At 35.3% G+C, this 26,962-nt stretch overlaps 1 protein-coding gene across 1 annotated transcript in view; it reads right to left on the reverse strand.

The window, feature by feature from the left end:
• Nucleotides 1-26,962, reverse strand: part of USH2A (usherin) — an 838,570-nt gene that overhangs the window by 705,784 nt on the left and 105,824 nt on the right. Inside the window, exons 4-8 of the mRNA XM_058275221.2 lie at nucleotides 26,631-26,694; nucleotides 24,250-24,544; nucleotides 23,532-23,716; nucleotides 22,828-23,040; nucleotides 21,585-21,678 (exon numbers count right to left, since the gene is read on the reverse strand). Of these exons, the coding sequence (XP_058131204.1) occupies nucleotides 21,585-21,678; nucleotides 22,828-23,040; nucleotides 23,532-23,716; nucleotides 24,250-24,544; nucleotides 26,631-26,694 (851 nt within the window). The remainder of the gene's footprint in view (nucleotides 1-21,584; nucleotides 21,679-22,827; nucleotides 23,041-23,531; nucleotides 23,717-24,249; nucleotides 24,545-26,630; nucleotides 26,695-26,962) is intronic.

The following is a 26,962-nucleotide window of genomic DNA, read 5'->3' on the forward strand; positions in this document are numbered from 1 at the left end:
CTTTCAATTCCAGCTGCGGAACAGCTCCCAAGGTGGCTTGTGCCTCTAGTGGAGGATGGGCACTGGCTTCTGGGGCGTGGAGTGCTCTGCAGATGGGCAGTCTCCCCCTTCCACTCCTTCAAGGATGTTGCAAGATGCTCTTCTGGTCTCTTGGAGCCCCCAAACATGTGCTTCAGCTAGCTCCAGAGAGCCCTGGGTGTTTTACTGCCCTGTAGCAGGAGCTGACTCTAGGGGCTCCTTACTCCACGCCATCTTGCTGGTTCTAATTTATTACATTTTGCCTAGTTGTATTTCATATAAAGTATGATTGAATCAAGTTGAGGAAAGAAAGAAAGAAGGAAAAGAAAAGAAAAGAAAAGAAAAGAAAAGAAAAGAAAAGAAAAGAAAAGAAAAGAAAAGAAAAGAAAAGAAAAGAAAAGAAAAGAAAAGAACGAAAAGAACGAATGAAAGAACCAGAATTCCCAAGTTTTTCTCTTACTCTTTTGCTATGAAATATTTACTGTGCCTTTCCAAGGTGCCCAACTTCTGCCAGAGTTATATACTTAAATTCCAAATCAGGAGAGTCAAACGATGTAAAATGAAGTCTCAGAAAGTCTCCTTTTGTATCCATAATAATGGTTCTTTGTTATTTGCTTTTCCTTAACATTGTTAAAACTATTTCGATATTTGTACAACAAAGGCCATTCCCTTGTCCTATTTTCTGTAATCAGTGCTTAATATTTTACAGTTTTTTTTGACATAATTTCATAAACATTATTGGAACTGCAGTCAAAAGCATAATTTGATCATAATTGTCAGTGTTTATTCCCCCCTACTAGTTTTATAGCTGAATAGTTTCTTCCCTTAATATTTTTAAAGGTGGAAGAAAAAATTCAATTTGTCCAGTGTGTTATTGTTAAATGGTATTCTGAAAATTCTTGTATGAAAACAAAGTGAGTTTTTTAACTTAGCTGAGGAGAAAAGGAAAAGGGGAAAAAAAGAGAAAGATAAAAGAATAAAAACTTTAGGTCACAATTTTCACATAAGTTAAGCTTCATACTAATAATTTGTAAAGAATATAGTCTTGCATTTGGTCAATTTAAAAAATGCATACTATATTCTGTTGGGAGTGATGAAGATTCTTTCTCCCCGAAGTTATTTCTAATCCCTTGGACTGGGATAGTTGCCCCTTTTCTCTGCTCCCACAGCACCCCATTAATACCTTGACATAGCTCTTAGCATGCTAAACTGAGATGACTGGTGCACTTGATTGTTTCTTCCAGGAAATGCAAATTATTGACTTTGATACTTCCTGTGTGGTACATACATTTGGAGCTTAACAGACAATCACTAAACTGTTAACTAAAATTTCACATCTAAATATGATATTAATGTCCATAGAAATTCACCAATTCAATTTCTGATGCGGCCACTTACTCACTGTGAAAGTATATTTGTGAAAAGCAACCTGAATTGCAGATGTTTTATGTGCTACAAGTATTTAAAATCAGCTAGTTCACTGATCCTCTATGCTCTAGGGTGATAGAGTATCCTACATATGATATTGTCCCTTGATTTGCTAGTCCTGTGCTCTTGTATAATTTATTTCTTTAAGCCTTATTTTTCTCATCTATAACATGAGCATAATAATACCTGCTTCAGAGGTTTTTGTAGAGACCAAGAATTTAGCAGAGTTTCTGTCACATGGTAAGCCCTCACTGAACATTGCCTGCTACTTTTATCATTATTATATACATATTAGAAGCTGAGATTAAAGAGGTTAAGTAGCATGGACAGTAAGTCTTTGAGTCCACTTTTTCTTTATAAATTTCAGTTTCTTCATCTCTAAAAGGAAGATAAAATCTCTGTATTTTACTTATTATTGACTCAAAATAATCTGATGACAAGTGATAATACTTAAATAATGCCTAGTGCAAGACCTAGAATACATTATACATTCAAAATATGGTAGTTACAAGATGGAAGAAAAGGAAGGAAGAGGAGGAGAGGAATGAAAATTCAAGAGAGAGACTACTCTAGTTTGAATGGCACCAGTAGTATATAAAACTGTTCCCGTGCAAAATATTGTCCATGACCACTCATAGGGATACCACAAGTACAAATGGAGTGGTCCATGGTCTGCCTTAAAGGGGGTGGCTGATAAGGTGGAACAAGGAGTAAATTATGGCCAAAATTCATTCTTTGATAATTTTATCATCTGTAGCAATAATTATAAAAGAGGTCTTATTTACGCTTACTCTATCTTCTTTGGAATATATATCATCAGGATATAACTACTACCTCTACAAGTAACTCCAAATGTGTGGGAGATTGGTCTAATTGGAAAAATGGAGAAGTGGAAGAAAGCTCACTTTCTACCTTCCTGGATTTAAAGGACAGAAATTAGCTTATTAACTTCTTTTCCCAAGGCCAATTAGCAGTACAATTAACCTCATTCCTAATTTTTGAAAATTAAATTAAAAACGAAATTTTAAAAAATACCTCTATCTCACTGCAACATTCAGGGCCAAATACAAAATCTGACTTCAACACAATGCAGTAAACCTGTATTTCATTTTACTTCAATGTATTCTTTTTTTTTTTTTTTTTTTTTTTTTTAATACTTTATAGAATTTATTTATATTTTCCAGAAATAGAAATGTAAAGACTTCTATTAAAAAATATATATTAATAACCATCTCATTTTCAAAGTCCCAAGCATTTTCACATGCTTCATCCTATGTAAAATCTTTGTCTTTAATCAGAATATAATTACAGATATCGTCATACCCATCTTTATTTTTATTGAAGACTGCTTGCCTGATGGTAGATTTTTATTATTATTATTTGAGTTGTGCTTTATAGAGAAAAAGTTTGTGGAAATGAGGATGTGGAGCCTGTGGCCCTGTTACACTGATTACATGTGCAGTTTGTCTTCACCAAGCAAGTGCTGGCTGTTTGGGTTTGGGATCTTGCCTACAGGAATTAGTAGAGCAAATCCAGCAAAAGCACTCCTTCGATATTTCTGTGAAGACAACAGTTTTGTTTTTAGATCATTTTGACTACCATCTAAAAAAAATCTCATTTGAGAAGTCACAACAATTTTATACTCATCACACTAAAAGCCAATATCACAAAGCCTGAATTTAAATAAGAGGCAATCCTGCTCTTAACATAGAAAATCAGAGGAATTTGTCACTGACCAGGGGAATGGTTTTGGTCCCACCAACTAGTTGTTAAGGAAAAATTGCTGAATTTCCTTTTGTGGACAATGAAAAACCTACAGAAATATTGGTAATGTTTGATATTTTCCAGAAGAAAGCAATCACAGCTTCAGTTTTCAATTCTGAAACCAGGATTTTTTTAAGTTACAACACCAGGCTGGCAAGTGGTTGTAGAAAGGGCCAGCTAAGACAGTACTTCTAGGAGGGCCTCTTACCCACACCCGTCAGGAGCAAGCCATGGCTGCACCCATCAGTTCCAGCAATTCCACTAGAATTTTGGATAGTACATTTTTAAAGCTACTTGAGAAGGATTTTTTTTTTTATGATGGGGTGTTTTTAATATCAAAGAAAAGAAAACAAATTATAACCCCCAAAGTAAGGAATTGGTTAAATAATATACAATTTCAAAAAAATTTAGTGTAAATATTTAATATAAATACTAAAGAAGTATCCATAGTACAGTTTGAATTTTAAAACCAAAGTAAAATAGTACATGAAGTATAATCCTAGTTTCTAGACAAAAGTAGACAGATTCGGGAAACGGACTTTGGCCCAGCGGTTAGGGCGTCCGTCTACCATATGGGAGGTCCGCGGTTCAAACCCCGGGCCTCCTCTACCCGTGTGGAGCTGGCCATGCGCAGTGCTGATGCGCGCAAGGAGTGCCGTGCCACGCAAGGGTGTCCCCCGCGTGCGGGAGCCCCACGCGCAAGGAGTGCGCCCCTGAGGAGAGCCGCCCAGCCTGAAAAGAAAGTGCAGCCTGCCCAGGAATGGCGCCGCCCACACTTCCTGTGCCGCTGACGACAACAGAAGCGGACAAAGAAACAAAAGCAGACAAAGAAACAAGACGCAACAAATAGATACCAAGAACAGACAACCAGGGGAGGGGGGGGAATTAAATAAATAAATAAATCTTTTAAAAAAAAAAAAAAAAAAGACAAAGAGCTACAAGTTTAAAAAAAAAAAAGTAGACAGATTCATCTATAGATATGGATATGGATACGACTTTAAGAAAGAGAGATGGATGATATATATTTATTAATAATAACAATAATAAAAAGTCTAAAAGGATAAAAACTATTTGCCAAGTATATTTATGGATTTAGGATTACAGACGACTTTTACTTTTTTGTAACATTTTTTCTGTAGTGTCCATTGTTAATGTATTTTTAAAAATTGAGGACACAAAAAAACATAACTGCATGGTGATTAAAAGAAGAGTATACATCATTTGCAACAATTGCATGTAACATTTCACTCAGAAAAGCTAAGAAAATTAAAATGTTCCAGTTTAAATCACACACAGATCAACAAGCTGCTCAGGAGAAAATGATTCTCTTTTGGAGCACATTGTAGACAGTAAGAATTCATGATTTACCAGTAAATAGAATATGACTTTCAAAAGATATCAACTTTTAAAAAACAATGAAGTTAATATATAGAAGCAAGGATTTTGAGAAGTGACAGCCCTATAGTTCTGCTTTAAATTTTCATTAAAATATACATAATTAAACAGCACAATGCCATATATTTTGGTCTTTGATCTTAAGGACATTGTTGTGATATTATTATTTTGCATGGTTTACAAAGAAAGATAAGAGAGAAGGAATATTTTAGTCTATCCTTTGATTATAAAGTTGCACGAAACTATTGAACTTAGCATCTCACAACCATGTTTCTTCACAACTGTTTTTAGATACTATAAGGAGAACCAAGACAAAAAGGAAGAAATATCAAAAATTGTTAATTGCAATAGGAGAAAATTTTGAATTCACACAATTTTCTTCTATATTATCTGCTAATAATATTTAATATTTAAAATCTAGAAATATTTAAAATCCTATATTTTCTGTAGCTCCTGGATCAGATAGTTTTCTACTTAATGTTTTTCCACTCTCCAGTTGATCATTTGTCCCTTCCAATTATGCTTCAGTTTTTTTCTGCAATTGGATTCCCCAATATGTCCCTGGATGCTCAAATTATAAGATTAGACAATGGCTATATCAGGGTTGAGGACCTTGATCACTGATTCATGTAACTGTGTTCACTTTGGTAGCTTCTTAAAGGCTACTAATCAATTATACTAAGTTGCAGCCAAATATGTTGCCACGTTCACAGAGGAAAATCACAGAATAATCATTGAAACTAGAAGATACCAATGGAATTTATTTTATTCCATTATGTTCTAATAATACACAGTTACATTTTTCTCTTCTGGATCATTAAACTGGAATAGATTGTTCTTTTGTTACTATTATAGACGAGCAAAGACAATCTTTCAAAGATGGTCCACAGGCCCAAAAGCATTTTTAACAGTCCTAATACCATCAGTCTCAATTTTTATCCTTTATTTCCCAATACCCTCAAATTTACAGAAAAATTACAAAATTATATAAAGGGAAATTTAGAGCAATTTAGCAATAGCAGCAATATATTTATCCAAGCATTAATCCAACAATCTTAAACGCACAATATATATCTTTAAAGGAAGAGAGAAGAAACTGTCCATCCGAAAGTACAAATAGTCAAAGGGGAAGTTGGGGGGGCGGGTGAGGGCAGAGCAGAGGATGAGTTCCTTAGCATCTGCAGGAAAGTCCTTAGCATCCAACAGGCTCAATGTCTTTTGAAAGATGAAATTCATAGTGATGAGCATGAGTCGTCAGAAAAACTTAAATTGTTTTTCAACATCCACAGTTTAAAAAACATAGAGGTAACGCTCTGTCTTTTAATGCCTCCTCAAAATGGATTTAAATATTATTTTTAAATGTTTAATTCTAAAAGTCATGCCTGTATTTAATTTCTCAATAATGAAAAATAAATAAGACTTTATTTTTTCTTAAGTTGAGTTAATAGCATACAGGTTAAATTTTAGTGGGACAAAGGCCGACTGTGGGCGGGGGGGAGGTGCTGTTTCATTTTATTAAGCATTTAAAGGTAAAACTGAATTTTGTCTATACTTTTAAATCATTGCAATTATCAAAGAATATTATAATGGTCTATTCATTTTTCTGCTATCCTTATAAGATTCTGAACTCCTAAGGATAGGAACTAAATTTTATTGATTTTATGAATCTGATCATAATATCAGTAACACTGTAATTGCTCAATAAGTTTTTATGGAATGAACAAATGAACACAGGAAGATGTGAAAGAATGACTGATGCAACAAGAGCTTATTTCTATCAGTGAATCCAATTCCTTCATGAGGTGGTGGCTCTAGCAAAAGAGAGAGAGCGAAAGAGTGAGAGAGAGATATTTCTTGTTCTAGCCTCAACGGTAAAATGCTCACAAACTTCTTTTTCTACTCAATGCTTTCTATTCACTAAGAATAGCTCAGACTTATGGTGTCAGCCTTATACATATTAGCTGACAATCTTTTCAGCAACCTATAAAGTAGGAATTGCCATTACCTCCAATTCACAGACAAAAAAACTGAATTAACTTATCCAAGGTCACGCACAAAAATACAACTCCATAAGGACAGAACTTTTTATTACTTTGTATTCATTACTATATTCCCAGTGCCTAGAGGCCCTCCCATATAGCTGCCATTCAATACATGTGTACATAGATGTCCTGCTTTAGAGCCCTCACTCCTAAGCATGAGGCTATACTGGCTCCAAGGGTAGAACAATGCTATCTGAGGGTAGGGGTGGACGGCTTTCACTTTGCTTAGGTGTCTATCCTTACTTCATGCTCAAAATATAAATTGGACTGCAGAGCCCTGGAAAACAAGGAGTCACTCCACCACCCAGCTAGTAAATTCAGAAACGTGTAGGCAGCCCCCACCTCAGTGGGAAGGGGAGGAAGGCAATCTACTTCAGTGAGAGATTGTAAAATACTCACTGTTTTAGAGGTCGGTATAGTGCTACTTACTGAACTAACAGAGGTCATTTGTTAAACTATTCCCAAAGACCTAAACGAATTGGAGACCCTCTGAAAATCTATAAATGGCTCCTCTCTAATCAGAAGCACGCCTGGGCGTGGTGGCGATCTTAACAGCCTGAGTCTCTAATAACAATAATCGTCCTCAGTCTCTATTCTGAGCTTCCTCTTCCCTTTGTATGTAGCAGTTCAATTGCAATTCGAGGAACTCTGTCTCAGTGTAATTTCTTTTGCCTATTGGATAAATTATCTTTATAAACATAAAAATGTTCAGTATCCACGTGTAACTTTTTTCCCCTGATAGAAGTGTCCATAGGTAGCTCTAATGCTCCAATCACAAAACTGGTGTTAGACAAACTTGCTAATTTATTATTAGTGCTAGATTTGGGGTTGAAAAAAAAAAAAACCCTGATAGGGACATATAGTTCCCATCTATCCAGAGAATCTGAACAGATAATGACTCAGTGCTTTGCACATGGCTGGTCATCAATGTATGTTTGATGTATGCACGAATGCATGAGTGAATGACCTAATAGATCTAATTACATTTATGCCATGTTCTAGGACTGCAACTTAATATGACTAGTATTTAATTGAGCTGCAACATTAAAGGTTTAAAGGCAAATGTAATAACCTTTTACCTAAGGATTTTTACCTATGGATTATTATGTAATTTCAATTAGCAAATCCAAAAACAATTACCATACTTTGCCATTGAGAAGACAGAAATGATCATGTATTTATCCTTCAATGACATATTCCTTTCTTGGTAATTATCTTTCCCCTGGTTGGAAATTCTAATATAATTAAAGTGTCCACAGAAACAATGTACTTATCATGTACACTAGGTACTGAAATTTATAGCATAAATTAAACTGCTACTAATACTATTGGACAACACTGATCAGACATAGGTGACAACACATTGAACAGGAACACTAAAATACAAAGCTTAGCTGACATTTCAACTATTAATGTGTAGTAGATATTTTGAGACATTTCTAATTCACACAATGCCTAATCTACACTTCTACAGGTCATGAGAAATCATCCAATAAAACAAATTTTAACAACACGTGGAATTCAGTCTACAATTTTGAACATAGGAGACTGTAGGGAAGAATTCTTTGGATTCCTGCTTCAGTTCTACACATTGTCTCTTTAGATACACATGTAATGGAGAGTACATGTATTTTTAAGCATGAGACTTCTTAACTGTATGTCTAACTATGTCTCGTGGTCCAGTGAGACAAAACCATCTACCTTTCTGCATGAGGGGCCCTAAATTCTAACTCATTATTTCGAATATTGTATGGTTTTTGATATTTGATTTCTCCTTTGGCTTGTCTGCCCTTCTTCCTTTTTAATTATGGGACTTGTTCAGGGTACCAATTAGAAAAGACATGTGGGACAAGTACTATAAGTACTACAAGGGTCCAAAAAGGAAGATTCTTAAGATCTGTTCAAGTTTGGGGGTAGTGCCAAACCAAAGCAATTCTATTTTTTGCAGTTATAATGACTTAACCCTATTGATATGCCAGCAAATAAGGCCTAGAAAAATAGAGATTACATTTGTATAGGAGAATATTTTATGAAAAAGCTCATAAAATAGAAGCGGAAAAACAATTCATTTAAAATGTTCTTTACATGCAACTTTTCAAAATAACATATATCAGGAAGTAGATGTGGCTCAGCCAGTTGGGTGCCTGCCTATCACATGGGAGGTCCCAGGTTCAGGTCTAGGTGTCTCCTAAAGAAGACAAGCAGATACTTCACTCACCACAATGAACTAGACTCTGCACCCGCCACAATGAGCAGATGCCATAAGGCAATAGATGCCACAGCCTGTGGGGAGCAGATGTGGCTTAGGCCATTGGGCACATGCCTGCTGTATGGGAGGTCCCAGGTTCAGTTCCCGGTTCCTCCTGGAGAAGGTGAGCAAACAATGAGCAGACTGGAGAACCATCTGGGAGGAGGTATAAAAAAATACATACATAATAATAAAGTTTATAAATCTTTAGAAAATCATAAAAATTTTAGATCGACAATATTAAGAAGCATGGTGCATTATCACTGTCTTTTAATTTTTAAGGAGCCTCTAAACTTAATCAACTGACATTAAAAAGAATTTATAGTTGTTATTTGGATATAAAGCTATTCTAGATTGAATATTTTTCTATTATACTTGAATACTAATTAGTAAAGAAAAAATATTTCATTAGAATTGCTACATTTAAATTTTTCTTTTAAGATTTAAAATGTGTGACATTTATACTATTCATTAATTACTAATTGTCAGCTTTAATTATTTGTTTACACTAAAGCCATCCCCATTTATTATGGTAATTATCATCTGCCAAAGAATCTTTTCTCAATTTCACAAATGACTGTTTCTCAATATTTTCAAATAGTTGCATCTGTAATCAAGACATAATGGCCATACTTAAGCACAATGCTCCACATATATATGGCATTTAACAATTATTAAAATATTAATATTTGTTGAAGGAATAAAGCTAGCAAATGATCACTCTTCCGAATAGTAGTAGAAACATATGTAGTCATCATGAATTTAGTAATAGATATTCCAAATGGAAGAGTCACCTCCACTCTTGTCTTTGCTGTAGAATGAATACTTAACATAGATGGTATGTTTCTGATAAATTAATAAATTATGTTTTAGGAAAATTACATTGAAATATTTAAGATACAAAAATTATAAACAATTAAAAAATCAAGCAATTGTATTCTTTTACTCAACACCCAACTAACAAAATAAAACACTGGCATCTCTATTCCACTCTACCAATAATAAGGGACTTTAATAATATCCATTCACAAGCGCTTTTTTTTTTCTTTTTAATATAATTCATTTATTTTGAAGAAGTTTTATGTTATGTAAATGTTACACAAAGATTATAAAATATTCCCAAATACTCCACTCTCTCCTAATCCCACAATTTCTCACATTAACAACATCCTTCATTTGCATGGTACCTTTGTTACAATTAAAAAAATTTTTTTTTTATTTTTAATTGATTTTGTAAAAATATTACATTAAAAAAATATATATGAGGACCCCTTCAACCCCACCACCCCCACCCCACCACTCCCCCCCCCAGCAACACTCATTCCCATCATCATGACACATCCATTGCATTTGGTAAGTACATCTCTGGGCACCTCTGCACCTCATGGTCAATGGTCCACATCACGGCCCATACTCTCCCCATTCCATTCAGTGGGCCCTGTGAGGATTTACAATGTCCGGTGATTGCCCCTGAAGCACCATCCAGGGCAGCTCCAAGTCCCTAAGACGCCTCCACATCTCGTCTCTTCCTGCCATTCCCCATACCCATTAGCCACCATGTCCACTTTTCCCACTCCAATGCCACCTTTTCTCTGTGGACATTGGATTGGTTGTGTCCATTGCACCTCCATGTCAAGAGGAGGTTCAGATTCCACATGGATACTGGATGCAATCCTCCTGCTTTCAGTTGTAGGCACTCTAGGCTCCATGGTGTGGTGGTTGTCCTTCTTCAACTCCATCTTAGCTGAGTGAGGTGAGTCCAATAAATCAGATTGTAGGTGCTGGAGTCTGTTGAGGCTCAGGGCCTGGCTATCACATTGTCAATCCAGAGATTCAGATCCCCTAAATATATCTTAAACCCCAACACCAACTACAACTCCAGCACAGTAGCATGAAAGTCTTATGAAGAGAGATCCCATCTGAGTCCAGATTCATCATGCATAAACACCAGCTCCAAAGAAGGGCCATCTGACATGGCAGTTAACCCCATCTGCCATGACCATAGCACCCATGGGCCTCTTTAGCTCTCAAAGGAACCAATACCTGGGGGTTGTATCTACTTTATCTGTCTCTTAGACGCTGCTCAGTTGTGCATAAGGGCAATCCTTCTGACAACCTCCAGACTCTTTTTTAGAGACTTGTAGCCATATAAACTCATTTCTCCTTTCCATTTCCCCCTTACATTAGGTCAAACAGCATTTTAAAGTCATGTTATTTTATGTAGACAGGGATATTCTGCTGATCCGCATTGAACCTTCCATTCAAGGTCATTCTCCAGTTGCATCATCAGTTGGTAGTTGATAGTGATCCCTCGGTGCCAGGGAGGCTCATCCCCGGGTGTCATGTCCCACGCTGGGGGGAAGGCATTGCATTGACATGCTGAGTTTGGCTTCGAGACTGGCCACATTTGAGTAACATGAAGGCTGTCAGGAGGAAATTCCCAGGCACAATGCTGCTATAGGCCTTGTTCTTATTTCAGGCATATCAGCTCACAGGCATAGTCATTAGCGTCAGGGGCTCACTGTTGGACCCTCATTCCTTCCCAGTCCTTGCCACAAGCGCTTCTTAATATTTTCACTTTTTAGCTATATATCACTTAGTAATCGTATTGTGTAATATGTTTTAAAAATTTTATGCAAATGGAATTATGAGGGCATTATTCTGCAACTTGCTTTCTTGTACTAAAAAAAGTTTGTCAAGTTTCATTTAAAAACTGTATCAAGATTTTGATTGGAATTGGACTGAATTTATCATAACTGAGGAGATATTGTGATATTAAATCTTCCTTCCCGCAAATATACCATCTCTCTCCAGCTAATTTGGTCACTTAAATAAATTTCAATATTTTTTTCATGCACATTTCTTAGTAGATTTACCTTTATATATTAGTTGTCATAAATAGGATCTTTTCAAAAATTTTTTTTATCAAAGTACATAAGAAGCCACTGATATCTTTTCTATCCTATATCCAGGTACTTTACAGAACACTCTTCACAATATTTAATAATTTGTCTATAGACTTTCTTGCATTGTGTCTATGCTCAATTATCTTATCATAGTGCCTACTATTGGTGGTTTGGTTTCTTTTCAGTTATTTAAATTGTTATTCTTTTTTCTTATCATATTAAGCTAGCTAAAACCTCCAGCTGATGTTGAATAATAGGCATAATAACCTTATTCCTGATTTTAAAGAAAATGCTTCAATCAATCCATTGCATGCACTGTTGTTTCTAAGAATTTGTGTGTGCTCTTTATCAGATTAAGTAAGTCTTCTTCATTTCAAAGCATGCCAAAAATATTTATCTAGATGGGTGTTAAATTTTCTCAATTGCTTTTTACTGAATTTACTGAAATTACCATATATATTTTCCTCCTTTCACCTGTTACTATGGTGAATTACATTAACAGATTTATTAATCTTAAAATACGCTTGCACTCCTTGGATAACCCAATTTGGTAACCATATATTACTGATTTTATAAATTGCTAGATTGGGTTTTCTATTATTTTAAGATTTTTAGGCATATGCTTACAAGTGAGATTAGACTATACATTTCCATTTTTATGTTGCTCTTGTTTTATTTTGTTTCCTGGTCTCCACATTTCCATTGGCAGTGTTCAAAATAACCCTATGCCCTCAGGTAAAACCATTTCATCTACGGCCTCCAACATCCATGACTCCACTGATAGAACCCAAGAGAGAGTTTCACAATCTTAACAGCAGGATTAAGACCCCTCTCCCTCGGGAGTCATTTGCAGAGCCCAATAAGGAGTTCTAACCAGGCAGGCTCTCCATCCTTCCTCATTCCCATATACTCATTCAACTCTGCGTCTTAAGACTATCAGAATTAATCTCGTTATACATTTTATTACTGTTTAGGTCATTATAAGAGGTCCAGGAATCCCAATTATCCCTTCATTCCCATACTTTAATTTTCATACTGCTTGTTATGTCACCATTTCTAATCTGACTTTACCTTGAAATCCCTCTATTTTGCTTTCTAGATTGCATAGTCAGTCATTGGCTAAATTTCTCAAACTTCTCTGAATGTTTCCTCCAACTTCTTGCTGCAGAATTCCTAACTCGCAGTTGAAAGACACTGATTCCCCTGAAGTCTTCTCATATTGACTGTTCCTTTCCATATTCTACTAAGATAGGTGTCTTTCTTGTTCCTCATTGATACTTCTAGATCATTCTCTCTTCTTCCCTTCAAATCTCCAGTCTTGAATCTCATGCCATTGGGCTTCCTTTCCTGACCAAGGTTATCTAACGATATCCTCTTCATTCCTTAAAGATTTTATATCATGGCTCATTGTCACTGTTTCCAACACAACTAATATTATAATTCTTCGTAATTTTTAAATATCCATGTAGATGATCCTTTAATATCTTTCATTTCAGTTCCTCAACCACCTTCCTTCTAAAGTTTTTGGCCACTTATTCTATGGTCTTAGTCATTATCTTATTATATCCAATAATTACAAACCTTTCAAGATTCAATTACAAACCTCTAACTCTCTTACCATGCCTGTCTTCTCAGCACACACCCTCTAGTTCCCTACTTCATGAATACCTCCGCTCTAAAGAGACATACATTCTCTCTATCCTAACATTCCCACTGTACTGTCCCCTATCATTGTCCTCTTTTCCCTCCTTATTCAGCTTCAATTCGATGATCAAACATTATAATTATGAAATCGTATACATCATCCATTGCTTTCTCTCCCACTTCATTATATCCTGACCTTGGTTAAATCCAATCTAGACTTTTCTTTAGAGACCATGCCCGCACAACTGAACATGGCTTAAAAAACGTGACCCTAATGCACTTCAACTTCATGACCCCAAAACTCTCGTGAGCCCTTTCTGCTGATTAGCCGTCACAGTACACTTTTAGGCCATTTGCTCTCCTGGGTATCTTTAGGTATCTTATATATTATCCTTTGCAGACATGGAAGAATTTCTGCCATTTTAATTTTCAGCCTATGTCTCACTTTCTGTGTTCCTGAGAATGTATGAATCAGGTTAGATTAGAAATAACCAGAATGTCCCCCTCCAAGTTCACATCACCACATCTATTTGCTTGCAAGCACTGGTGCCCATGTACTCTGCTTTTCCTCTTTTCATAATCTGCCCTTACTCATTTATGAACCCAAACCCTCTGTTCACTTGATGAAATACTCTAGCTTTGTCAAGAAAAACACTGTAGCAATTCTTCCTGTCTCTTTCACATGTACACATTGTTAAATTTTCCCTGTACAATATTATTCCCATCAGCATAAGAACATGGTATGTTTAGCCAATTCAAAACTATTCTTGAGTCCTCTTTGCCTTCTGACTACCAAAATGCTCTTTTACTCCCTAGTACCGAAAAGTTATCCTAGTTCGTTTTTTCATTTTTTTTTTTAGGCAGTACCAGGGACTGAACCCAGGACCTGGTACGTGATGGGAAGCAGGCGATCAACAATTGAACTACATCTGCTTCCTAATGGGAGTTGTTTTCATTTGTTTGTCTGTTTAGTTTTTTGTTTTTGTTTTTGTTTTTTGTTTGTTTTTGCTTGTTTTCAGGAAGTCCCAGGGAATCAAACCTGGGACCTCATACCTAGGAGATGCTCAACCACTTGAGCTATATCTGCTCCCCTACACTAGTTCTTTTTAATTCTACTCCTCCTTTCTCTCTTGAATCAGCTATTCCACTGAAACTGTCCTGTCAAGGTCACTAATGGTCTGTGCGTTCTTAAATCCAATGATCATTTCTCAAAATGTAAGCTTCATACATTATTGTTGGACCAAAATGTAATTTTTTCTCATCTTTGATCTCACTCTATAATCAAGTTTTGATAATACTTTATTTAAAATACTTTCTTTACTTGGCCTCTAGACATTGTCTCCTTGGTTTTCTTTCTGCCTAACTGACCACTCCTCACTCTCCTTCACTGGTGTTTTTTCACTTTTACACCTTTGTTTTTATTTGGTAGTGTAGCTACAAATACAACTTTAGGCTACTTGATTTATTTCCCTTTACTTTAAAAGTACCATTCCACTGTCTTTCAATTTCCATTGTGTTTGTTGAGAGATCTACCAGTAATTTCTCATAAATTGATTTGTTGCATATAATTTTTTTTTCTCTCTGGCTGCTTTCTGCATTTGGTGATCAGCAGGTTTATCACATATACCTAGGTATGTACTTTTTATTTTCCTTAGCCTACCTGGGATTCAGGAGAAACATGGCTTTCTTAAACTTTAGAAAGTTATTTACCCTTATTCCTTCAAATAGTGCCTTGATTTCATTATATCTATTTGCTTACTCTATAGAATACCTCAGTTTATACTCCATGTACTCCTAACCTCTTTTCCATATTTGCAATTTACATATCAAATGCATTTATGTGCATACCTATCTCAGGAAAAAGACCAGTATAACTGTTTTTCAAAGATGAATAATATCACCAGGTATCAGAAGAAATGAAATTCTTGACCCTGACTCATTAAATATACACCTAATACAGAATCTCTAATTCTATAGATTGCCTTGAAGTGAATTATATACAAATGAATTAGTTAACTAGGCTTACAAACATTATAATAAGGAACAAAATACTTTTAGGGGAAAATAACTCTGTGAACAAAGAGAAAAAATAGAGGTAAAGCCAGATATGTAATATAAATACGATGACTCATACTTTTGGACTTTAGTACTCTAAAGGAATACATTCTCTGAGATAACAGGAAATAGTCATTTACATAATAAGCATCGTAGAGTGTGATGTTGGCACCATTCAATTTATTGAATGGTAGGAAGGCTTTTTATATAAAATGTTTTAAGCTGGCTCTGCTATTTATAATACTAACAAAAATGCATACTGATAGTTTGATTGTAGTTAATTCATAAGAGCCAAGATTAATGTTATAAAAGGGTTACAAATCAGAGCCAAAGAATAAGAGAACTATTCATGGTTACTAATAAATTGCTCTATGAAGGCTTGGCCACCCTCACAGGCAATGATGCTACAAAATGATGAAAGAATAGCTAAGTAGCCAACAAAGTGCCAGTGCATGGCTGAGGCAATGGTCATTGCATCACTCTTGGCCTAGAGCCCCTGAAAGGTGAACATAGCTATTAAAGGAAAATGAAAATCATAAGGACAAAAGCCACAACCAAAACTACTTTTCTTAAAGCTAAACACTATCAACAGTTGAACTCTTAGCACAAATAAACAAAGTCCTAAATTAGAGAATTAATTGGTATGTTAGTGGGCTATCCAGCCATGTCAGTTGATATGTAATATACACATCAAGCTTCCAGTTTGTAAGTATTCTGCACCAATGAACTTAACATGTGCTTGTTGATAGTTATAATGGACTTCCTGTTAATGTAGACCAGAGATACTCTATTGCAATAAAGCTAATTGCACAAATAGCTAGGGAATGACCTAAAGAGGGAGGACTTAAAAGCCTGGGTACAGTTAACCAAAGTCCATCCTCCACCACATGGCTCACTGTGGTAAACAGCCCCATGTCGTGTACATTCTATCCAGTGTGTACTCAGTGACTTTCACTTTCATCACAGTGGTGTGCAGTCATCGCCCAAGTTTTTTAATGTTTTTCTTAGTCCAAAAGAAAATACCACTAAATTGACCCTTAGTGTTGTTAAAGTACCATTTTTACATTGATGCAAGAATATTACAATATTGCTGTTAACTATGATCCATAAGTTACATTAACTGTATTTTCCCATGCATCATTATATTATTACCAGCTTGTAATAGTTTTGTTTTTGTTTTGTTTTTGTTTTTCTTCTTTATTTTCTTTTAAACATTACATTAAAAAAATATGAGGTCCCCATATACCCCCCATCCCTCCCACATCAACAACCTCTTCCATCATCGTGGCATATCCACTGCAGCTGGCGAATACATTTTGGAGCATCACTGCACCACATGGACAGTGGTCCACACTGTAGTCCACACTCTCCCCCTAGTCCAACCAGTAGGCCTTGGCAGGACACACAATGTCCAGCATCCATCCCTGCAGCACCACTCAGGACAACTCCAAATCCTGAAAATGCCCCCACACCATATCTCTTCTTCCATCTCCCGGCCATCAGCAGCCACTGTGGCCACCCTCTCACATCACTACTACAATTTCTTCCCTTACTAATCACAATAGTTCCCCAGCAGAATACCAGTGAGTCCACTCTAATCCATACTCTACTCCTCCATCCTGTGGACCCCAGGATGGTTATGTCCAGTCCCCCTCTACATCAAGAGGGGGCTTAGATTCCACATGGATAATGGATGCAATTCTCCTGCTTGCAGCTATAGGCACTCTTGACTCCCTGGTGTGGTGGTTGACCTTCTTCACCTCCCTGTCGGCTGGCCAGGGTAAGTCCAACAAACCAGAGGGTAGGTGCTACAAGTCTTCTGAGGCCCAGAGCCTGGCCATCACATGGACAGTCCAGAGATTCAGGTCTCTTGAATATACACCAACCCAAATGCCAACCACAGGTCCAGTAAAACTAACAGAAGAGGCATGTGTAGAAAGGTCATATGTGAGTCCAACTCCATCATACTCAGGAACACAAACCCCAAAGTAGGGCCAACTAACGTGACCCTGAACTCCAGAGCCATCTGCCATGACCATAGAAACTGAGGGTCTCTGTAGCCCTCAGGAGAACCAGCACCTGGGTTTCCAACTACCTTGGCTGTTCTGGTACCCTGCTGAGACGTGCATAAACATCACCCCTCTGATGACCTCCCAACTCTTTTTTGGAGATTCATAGCTATATAAACTCACTTGTCCATTTTCCCCTTTTATCCAAAGTAAAAAAGCAGTTTTTAACACCTGATATTACATGTAGGCTGAGATATTCTGCCAATCTGAGTCGACCCCTTTATTCAAGGTCTTTTTCTAGTTTCATCATCAGCTGGTGCTTGGTAATAATCCTTCGGTACCAGGGAGGCTCATGCCCAGGAGTCATGTCCCACACTGGGGGGGAAGGCAATGCATCTACATGCTAAGTTTGGGTTAGAGAGTGGCCACATTTGAGCAACATGGAGGCTCTCAGGAGGTAACTCTTAGGCACCCCACAGCTCTAGGCCTAGTTCATATTTCAGGCACAAAGGTTCATAATCAGAGCCATCAGTATCAAAGACTCATCGCTGAACTGTAATAGTTTTGTAAGCTCACTATGTATTAAAAATGTTTCATAAGGAAAATTTCCTAGAATGGTAATGTATATGATTATGCTCCTGAATTCACCATTCTGCTCCTTTCTCCCAACTTCATTCATTTTTTCTTCTGCTAAAAACACTTTCTCATCAGAAGAACAACTGCCAAGACCTGGCACCTTCTCAAGCTTTACGTTTTCAACAGTTTGCCAAATGGCTTTAATATAATTCACAAAAGCCCTGTTTATTGAGTAATATTATTAATGGTTAGCATAATACTGTGAAATTGAAGGCATTCTTTTTGGATTATATCCAAGTTTTTAAAGAGAACTATTGGTTCCAATAGGAAATGAATGACTGATATTAAAACTTGTTTTAAAAATTAGAATGTGAAAAGTACCTGAATAGTTATATTTTCAACTTAATATAAGGCAACTTCTCAGACAAATAATTCCCATGTATATTGATACTTTGTATTACAACAAAAAGAGAAAGCATACTTACAAATGCTTTTAGAAAATCATTTTTCATTTTAACACATTGTTGAAAATATCATAAGACAGAAATCATTTAACTTACAGTCTATTGATTTTCCCCCTTCAACTGCATTTGCCAAACTTTGCTAAGTGAATATTTGTTACTTTTTTATTTATAACTAAATTCATAAATTATTAAAATTTATTAAGAAGGAATAAAACACAAAAGTTTACTTTTACATTTTTGTTTTCAAAAGGGGCTTAAGTTCTAAACAAAAGGCACTAAAATGTATTCTACACCTAAATTAGAGTTAATTATTTCTTTAGTTCATAATTCAACATCACAACATGAGAACAAATCTGAAGATCCCAAATTGATTTCTGAACCAATCATGAGCCTTGATTCACTTAATGGCCCTATTTTTAAAAAGAAGCATAAAATCACTCAAGAATCATAGGATATCAAACACTTCACTCTGAAGAATTAAAGGAGAGAAAAAGAATAATAGAAAATGACATCAAGAGAAAGTGAGAGACAGACAGAGATTGAATAGTCAACTTAAATTAAGAGAAATTCAGAAAACAGGATACCATATGAATGACATGACAGTATTAGCCAGACCTTAGTTAACATATACCAGATACATTCAAAAAAAGGTTCCCTATTAAATTCATCCTAGAACATTTTTTTAAATTCAGTATTTAGTGTTGTTTTTGGGACATGAGGGAAAATTAAATTAAAAATAAAATTAAATTAAAAATAAAACTTAAAATCTAGAACAAATCAAACTGGCAAAAATTTAAACACACATACACTAATGGCTGGATAAAGTGTAAATCAATCAAGTTAATCCAATTAATTTCTCTTCTGTGACAACATGATAGCCCATGCAAACATATTAAAGTCATTCCTTTTTTAAATATAGCTTTCCTATTCATATTTTCATAAAACCAAATTCAAGGTCACCAATGTGAGAAATTTTTTTTAAAAAAGTAAAAGACAAGACTGCTTTTAAAAAAACAGTTACTTACTGGTGGTGAAGACCAAACACATATATGGGAAAAAATCAGTGACATAAAATAGTAATCTGAAAAATAGGTTAAAAGAAATATTTGCATTAGAAAATATAAACTTTGGTTTGAGTACATAGGAAGAAAGCAAGCAAGCCAGAACCAAATCAAAGACAGTTTTGAAGCAGAAGAGCAGGACTACATCATGTAGTATGCCAAGGGGAGCCTGTTTTTTAGATAATATTCTTGCCATTGATCTGTATGAACTGAAGTTGCAGTTGAAAACAAATTAGAACAGATTAAGAATGGATTTCACCAAAACCTTGAGAGATGGATTGTAAAAATCAACATGGTTCATAATATATAAAACAAATCACACAGAGAAATGAAATGTTTTACTAAATGCAAGTAACAAGGGCAAGACCTTAGCAATGAGGACATTCACAAGTTGTACATGAAGCTATGACACAGTGCTGCTATTTTAAAAGCTAAAGCATAATAATACATAATATTATGTATATGTATACATAATACATATTTATGTAACGAAAGCTACAAATATAACCATTCCATTGCACTTGTCATTGGAGACTTGCTTTTAGAATGACAAAAATTATATAATACAACTCAATATATATGCAACTTATTAAGAGATACGGTAAAATTATCCTCCAAAAATACTCTATCAACTTGCAGTCCCATAACTGATGCATAAAAGTTTATATTATCACAAGTTTCAACTGTTTTCAATCTTTAAACTTTTTGCTAATTACCTAGATTAAAAATATATTATTATAATCTGCAGTTTCCTGATTAAACTTAAGGTTGGCCATTCTTTCATATATTTATTGAATACTATCATTTCTTCCTTTGTAAATTGCTTGTTCATATTTTTGCTCCTTTTTATTGGGTTATGATATTTTTCTTATTATTTTGTAAGTGCTCTTTGTTTATTAGGGATCTTAACTCTCTATTTGTTAATATGACATAAATATTTTCTACTCACATTAGAGTTCAGTGTTTGTCATTACATTTTGTTTAAATCATTCCTTACGCTGCACAGGATCTTAGTTATGTGACAGATTATATCGATAACTTCTATAAGAACTCCTGATTTATCTTGTTTGTGTTTCATTTGTCTTGTTCACAAAGCCCCCAGGTTTACATGTAAAAGTATTTTTGTAATCTTTATTTTAATAAACTTAGAGTTATTTTTACATTTGAAACTTTAAGACACTTGGATTTTTAGACATGCTATGATGTAGGGCTCTAGTTTTATTTTCTTACAAATTGGCAGCCAGTTGCCCAAGCACCACTTACTGAAAACTCCGTGCTCTATATTTCTACTGTTGACACCACTGTTACTGTCACTGAGCTGTTGCTGATGCTGATGCTGGACATTTCTATCAACAGGTATCTCTCAACATGTTTTTCCATTTACTTCTTATTCCTAAAGACACAGCTGAATTTCTACTTCAATTATGAAACTACCCCTGATATTTACAGACAAACTAAAGAACATAACTTCTAAGTCATTTTACTACAGATTTTCAAATTAATTAATTAAAATTACTAAGATCAGCAATAAAATAAACCTGATTTGTGCAAATTCTTAAATATCTCCCTGCATTTAAAGATATCCTTTTTTTTTCATGGATACCTTTGTATAATAAGAATTCTTTAAATGAAGAAATCAAGTCATTTTTTTTGTTAGTGCCATGCTATTCAGACACCTTAAAAATTCATTTTATAAAATATGATAATGCTGATGAAAGAAAGAAAAGGAAAATTAAAAACCTCAGGGATCATTTTCAGTTATAATTTCTTTGGTATTATTTTCACAAAAAACCATTTTCAACTTTACTGATGGCTTTTATTTTTCTCTACAAAGCAACCGCTGAAATAATTGACATTTTAGGCTATCAATTTATTTTTATTTATGCTCAGAAGCTGAGCCGAACTTGAGTTTATAGAATTTACAGTCACCATCCTTATGTTTTTTTAGAGTTCCACACATGAAAGAGAACTCACATGAAGTCCTTCGGTGAAGCTATCCTGAGAGCAGAGGCATCGGTAGGGCTGGCTTGTTGTGTCACAGCTCTCTGCATGACCGTAGCACTGACATCTGTGAACACAGGCATCAGACAACTTCTAAGAAATAGCAACTAGATTCTGAATATACCTTAGAGTCCTATGAACATAAATGCTGTGTGAATTCAAAAAGGGAGACTACTACATTTAAGCAACCCAAAAATCCATCTCTAAGCATGTGGCTATTCATGAAGGCTCTTCAGTAATAGCTAAGTGTTGGAATGAGTGCCACCAATATCCAAACCACATTATACTGTGAAGAAAATTTTCAGTCCAACGAAAGACAGGCAAGTGTGGTCTTGATTACACCTGCATCAACCAAGAGGTAAATTTTTCTTGAGGAAGACTTTACAGAAACTATTTAAAATACAATTAAGAATACAATATCCAGAACAACGAATTGCAAATTTTCTCCAAAATTAAGTAGTGCATATTTAATAGTATTACTTTTTTACATGCTATTAGTTAACTAACAATGCTTATGTATTGGTATTCTGGTCTGTGATGAAACACACACTTTATATAAAAGGTGTACCATTCTTCTAGCACAACCTCATTCTAAGTATAGTCTACACACGTATATGCACACACACACACACACACACACACCATTTCCAAGGTAGATAGTATTCTCTCTGGTAGTTCTCCAGATACTCCATTTATTGTAAGGCATGTACTCCATTATGAACACTATACTACAAATTACTTAGGGTGCACTGAAGCTTTTTCTAAAGGAATATATATATTTCTCCATGCAATTCTGAGCTCAGGCAGAGCAAGCCATGCACTTACAAACTGTCCTGTTCTATCTGGTTCTACAGTTTCAACTCCAAATTTTGCTCCATCTGTTTGCTTTCCATGATATTTGAAAATTTAGCTCCAGAACAAACCAAGAAAATATTTGGTAATTATTTCCAATCCAGACTCAGGGTATCGTAACTTCTAAAGCCAATAGCTTTTGAAAATGGATTCCATAAAAAGGCAATATTATATACAGAAAAGACTCACATTAAGTGCCTCTCCCCAAATCTTAGAATAGGGAATCATTTCAAAACTTGGAGTTGTGAAGCTGGCTTGATCTAAAATCTTAGTAAATTTCTAGATACGTATGATAAAAACTTTGCAGGAAAAAAACTCATAGAGAAAAACACACCCCAGTCTAAACCTGAGTAACAAACACTACCTCCCACTGATGGTGATTTCGTTCACAGCATAGTATCTGTGTCTGAAGTTGGCCGCAGTCTCAATTGTATGATACTGACCAAGGAAATGAAACCTTATTTGCGAGGCTTTTACAAACTCTTGAAGAGATGGGGTATTGTAGAAGTCGTTGTATCCAGGGCGATGATTTGGCCCGGGTGTCAGAATGCTAAATGTGACATTACCATTGGAATAGCTGTTAATGGAAGAAATGCAAAATAATGAAAATCCACTCATAGTTTTGACAAAACAAAACTCACAACTTTGCACATTACTACCCGATATTAGTAACAGCTTAAAGTCTTCATTCCGGAAAAATAAATATATGCCATACATTTCATTTGTAAACAATATAGGATAATCACAGAACAGTATTTTAAAACACTTCTTTGAGGACATAATAAAAATTCTATCAATATAGATAACTTGCTAATGAATCTGAAAAGCAGATTGCAAGGCACCAGTGAGGTTGTAAATAATAGAGCCTCTAAGGTCTTTTTAAGAACTTTAAACAGAGCTTAGAACATCCAGGGAGAAGAGTTAGAAGAATCTGCCTTAAGAAAGTTGAGGGAAGGTGGTCTCCAGCAGCCTGGGGATTTAGCTTACTTCCAGTTATCACTAACCCTTTGGTCTATTAAATCGGTTCCCAAATGCTTTCAAAGAACATTGCTTTGTAAATATTCGTACTTGAAAAGCTGAAGACAGTTGACAGAATCAGGATTTTCCAAATCTCCATTGTTTTTCATTCCAAAAATACTGCAATTTCGAGCAAAATATTGCCAGTCCTCCCAAACTAGGCTGTCCTGCCTCTTCCTTTGAATCTTTATTGCTGTTGGTTGTAGACTAAAGAACTGGATGAAAATATAAAACACCTGAAAGAGATAAGCTTATTATTATAGTTGAAGTTTTCAAGTTTGACCCATCAGAGCGAATCAACTATGGAACAGTTAGATACAAAGATAATGGCTCATTTCCACGCTATCATTAACAAATATTTGTTGGACATGGAGAAACTTCACAGCCCTATACTAGAAGCAATACATTCTATAATTGTAAATCAGTCCCTCTTCTCAAGGATTTTATAACTCAAAGTGCAAATTGCTATTAAGCATGATATAAAAACGTAAACATAGAATACTAAGTCTATGAAATAACTGTCACATGCGTGCTTCTAATGTAGTTATTTAGAATAAGCACCTCAGTTTTATTAATTAATGCCACTTAATAAAAACAATTTGCATCAACATTTCATAAATAGGATTTTGATACAAAACTCTAAAAATGTAGACTATGTTTATCCTCTTTTAGATATTTTTATTCCATACATTTTAATGGGGATAGTTTTACTTCAGTGAACTAATGTTCAGTTGCCTAATTCAGTTTTCACCCCCTGGCTTCTAATTACCTGATACTGTCCGTTTTCCAAATCCACTGAAATAGTCACTCCTCGGTTAAGCTGCGTAATGTCTGTAAATACACGTGAAACCCATGAAGTACCAAAATCGTTATCATTGATAAAGGAGAGAGGATGGGCTTCAGGATTCAGCCTCGACACTCTGTTACTGGTTGTATCTTCTGCGTCATTAGGAATGCAGTACTGCTGCTCCAGAGGATGGACGCGGGGGTGGCTGCCAGGGCAGCGGCAGTGTGACTGGATATGTAATCTGAGCAGGTCTCCAGAAAAAACTTCCAGAATCTCTCTGTGGGAGTCAAGAAGGTGACTGTAAGGACAAATGGTTCAACAGGGATAGAACTTCCAAAAGACCTTCAAAATAAATATCACTATTTTAAAGCTGATTAGTATCCACTCAGCTCTAATAATTTTCTAACCAGAACATAAAATCAAACCTATTACTGGCCAAATAAAGATACTTGTTCGTATGAACTATATAAAAAATAGTCAATTCATATGTATTGAATTTTTACCATCGAGAAGCATGTACGTGCTTTTGACTGATTATCAAGAAATTTGCTCAACTCGCACAGTGTTTTACTGTGACTATTTGTGATAATACAGAATGGTAACATTCACCTAGGTTGTTAACTGACTCACCACTGAGAGTGAAAAATAATGCATGGAAAATACTAACAGTTATAGGTAGGGTCTCCATGGGAAAGAAGCAAGCAAGCAAGCAACATTTTATCGACTTCTGGGTTTGGGGGAAAGGACTAAGGCCAAGACCATTTGTCAATCGTTTCTGTGACTCATAAGTACAGATTCTGGCATCCTAAAATACTTCCACGCCTTCAGATCCTATGGCAACCGCCACCAGTCAAAGATAAATGCCAATTCCAGACATACATATTTAATTTTTTTCATTAAGAGCAATATATATCAGAATTAGTCATTCTATTTATAGGTATCTTTCCACATAATACCCTTCCATACATTTCATGTAGGCCAACACCAGTAGCTCAGGTCTAATCAGACTTGCAGAGCTTCTTAATAAGGGGTCCATGAACTTGACTTTAAATTTTAAAAAAATTCTTGAGGGGTCATGTTGGTGCAGGTGTGATCTAGTTATTAAATAATACACAGTACAGTGTGCACTTAGTAAGGGGTCCGTGGTTTTCACCTGACTGGCAAAAGAGTCTGTGGAACATGAAAGCTTAAGAACCCCTGAACAGAGAGACCAGGCTTCTCTCACACCCCACTGAGACAATGGAGGAGGCAGGCAGCTTTTCCCTTCACTAAATCACATGGAATAATATCTTTAAATCTCACTGAAACTTTTCAATTGATATCAAATTTTGAATGGAACCATAAGTGACAACCCATTAAGAAACTTCTGCACCCAGGAAAAGCTTCATTCCCAACGAATTAATGAAATATCCTGCTTCAGAATTGTTTTTAAATGTAATCTAAAGATAGTAAATTTAGGGGCAGTAAAGCTCTCCAGTAATGTAATATAGCACCCTTTATTTAGATATCTCTTGATGATATAGACTAATAAAATGGAATGAACATACCACTGATGAAAGCACCAACTCAGTGTAATGTTCCTCACATTTACAAGAGCTAATTCTGACGTCTGGAAATTGACCACACTAATCTATATATCCCTTGAAGAAATGTGAAAAAATATTGTTCTTTTTATCTTGAAACAAATAAGGAAACTCATCCATACAACTATTATATCATCAAATCAAAAACCAAGAGAGAAACTTCGGGGACTTCTTAAGTGGAATTTCACTTGAACAGGAGGGAAATCTATGTGCCTTTAAGAATTCCTAGGAAGATTTACCACCATCTTTCAAGATGAGGAAATGTTTCATTAAAGCTAGCCTAAGTCTGTAAAATTATTTGATGCCTGGAAATAGACAAAGTCTAACAATACTTCAAATTACTCATTCTTCTTCTCTGCAAGAATCTAGACTCTTGCGACTTTCCCCATATATCTAAATAATTAATCATTATTTCCTTGTTCTATATTCTCTTTAAAAGGCAGATATAGCAGTTTCTTCAATATTAGAAACTATTCTATATAGAATGCTGAAATAAATGTTTCCCAAATTCTGTACAGAACTTGTTAAAAAATCAAGTTTTCTTAGAGAAAATCCTTTATATAGAATTTGATCAATTTCATATTATGAGGAGTTACCTGACAGAGTAACAGTAGTGAATAACAATTATAGATTAAGCCAAAGCAAATACTACAAGCATTAATTTGGTGGTGTTGCCAAATGCTGTAAAGATGAAAAATACTTTAATCTTTATGCTGCTCTTAAGTGAATTCAACATTTAGCCTTAAACTTTCTGAGGTTTGCAATACTACATCTACTTACCTGTTTGTAAGTGCCACTTGATATAATCGAAAATCTTGCATTCTTCCAACAAACTGCTCTAAACCTGAAAAATACATGTATGTACACAAACAAGAAAACTCAGTTTACCAAGAAATGACTGACAAAGAGTCAAGTCAAATTCCTTTAAAGTTATAAAACTTTAAAATGTGTTTGTAGCACAGCCCTTTCAAATTTCTTATACCTATGTTTATATTGCTAATTCCATATGCATAACAATAACAATCTCTGTAGACGTTGCAGGATTTGGTCAAAGTGGATACTTGGATCAGTCTATTTAATCATTTAAACTGTGGCCCTTCTCCAGAAGACTC

The sequence above is a fragment of the Dasypus novemcinctus genome, chromosome 13, assembly GCF_030445035.2.
Source record: "Dasypus novemcinctus isolate mDasNov1 chromosome 13, mDasNov1.1.hap2, whole genome shotgun sequence".
Taxonomy (NCBI): Eukaryota; Metazoa; Chordata; class Mammalia; order Cingulata; family Dasypodidae; genus Dasypus; species Dasypus novemcinctus.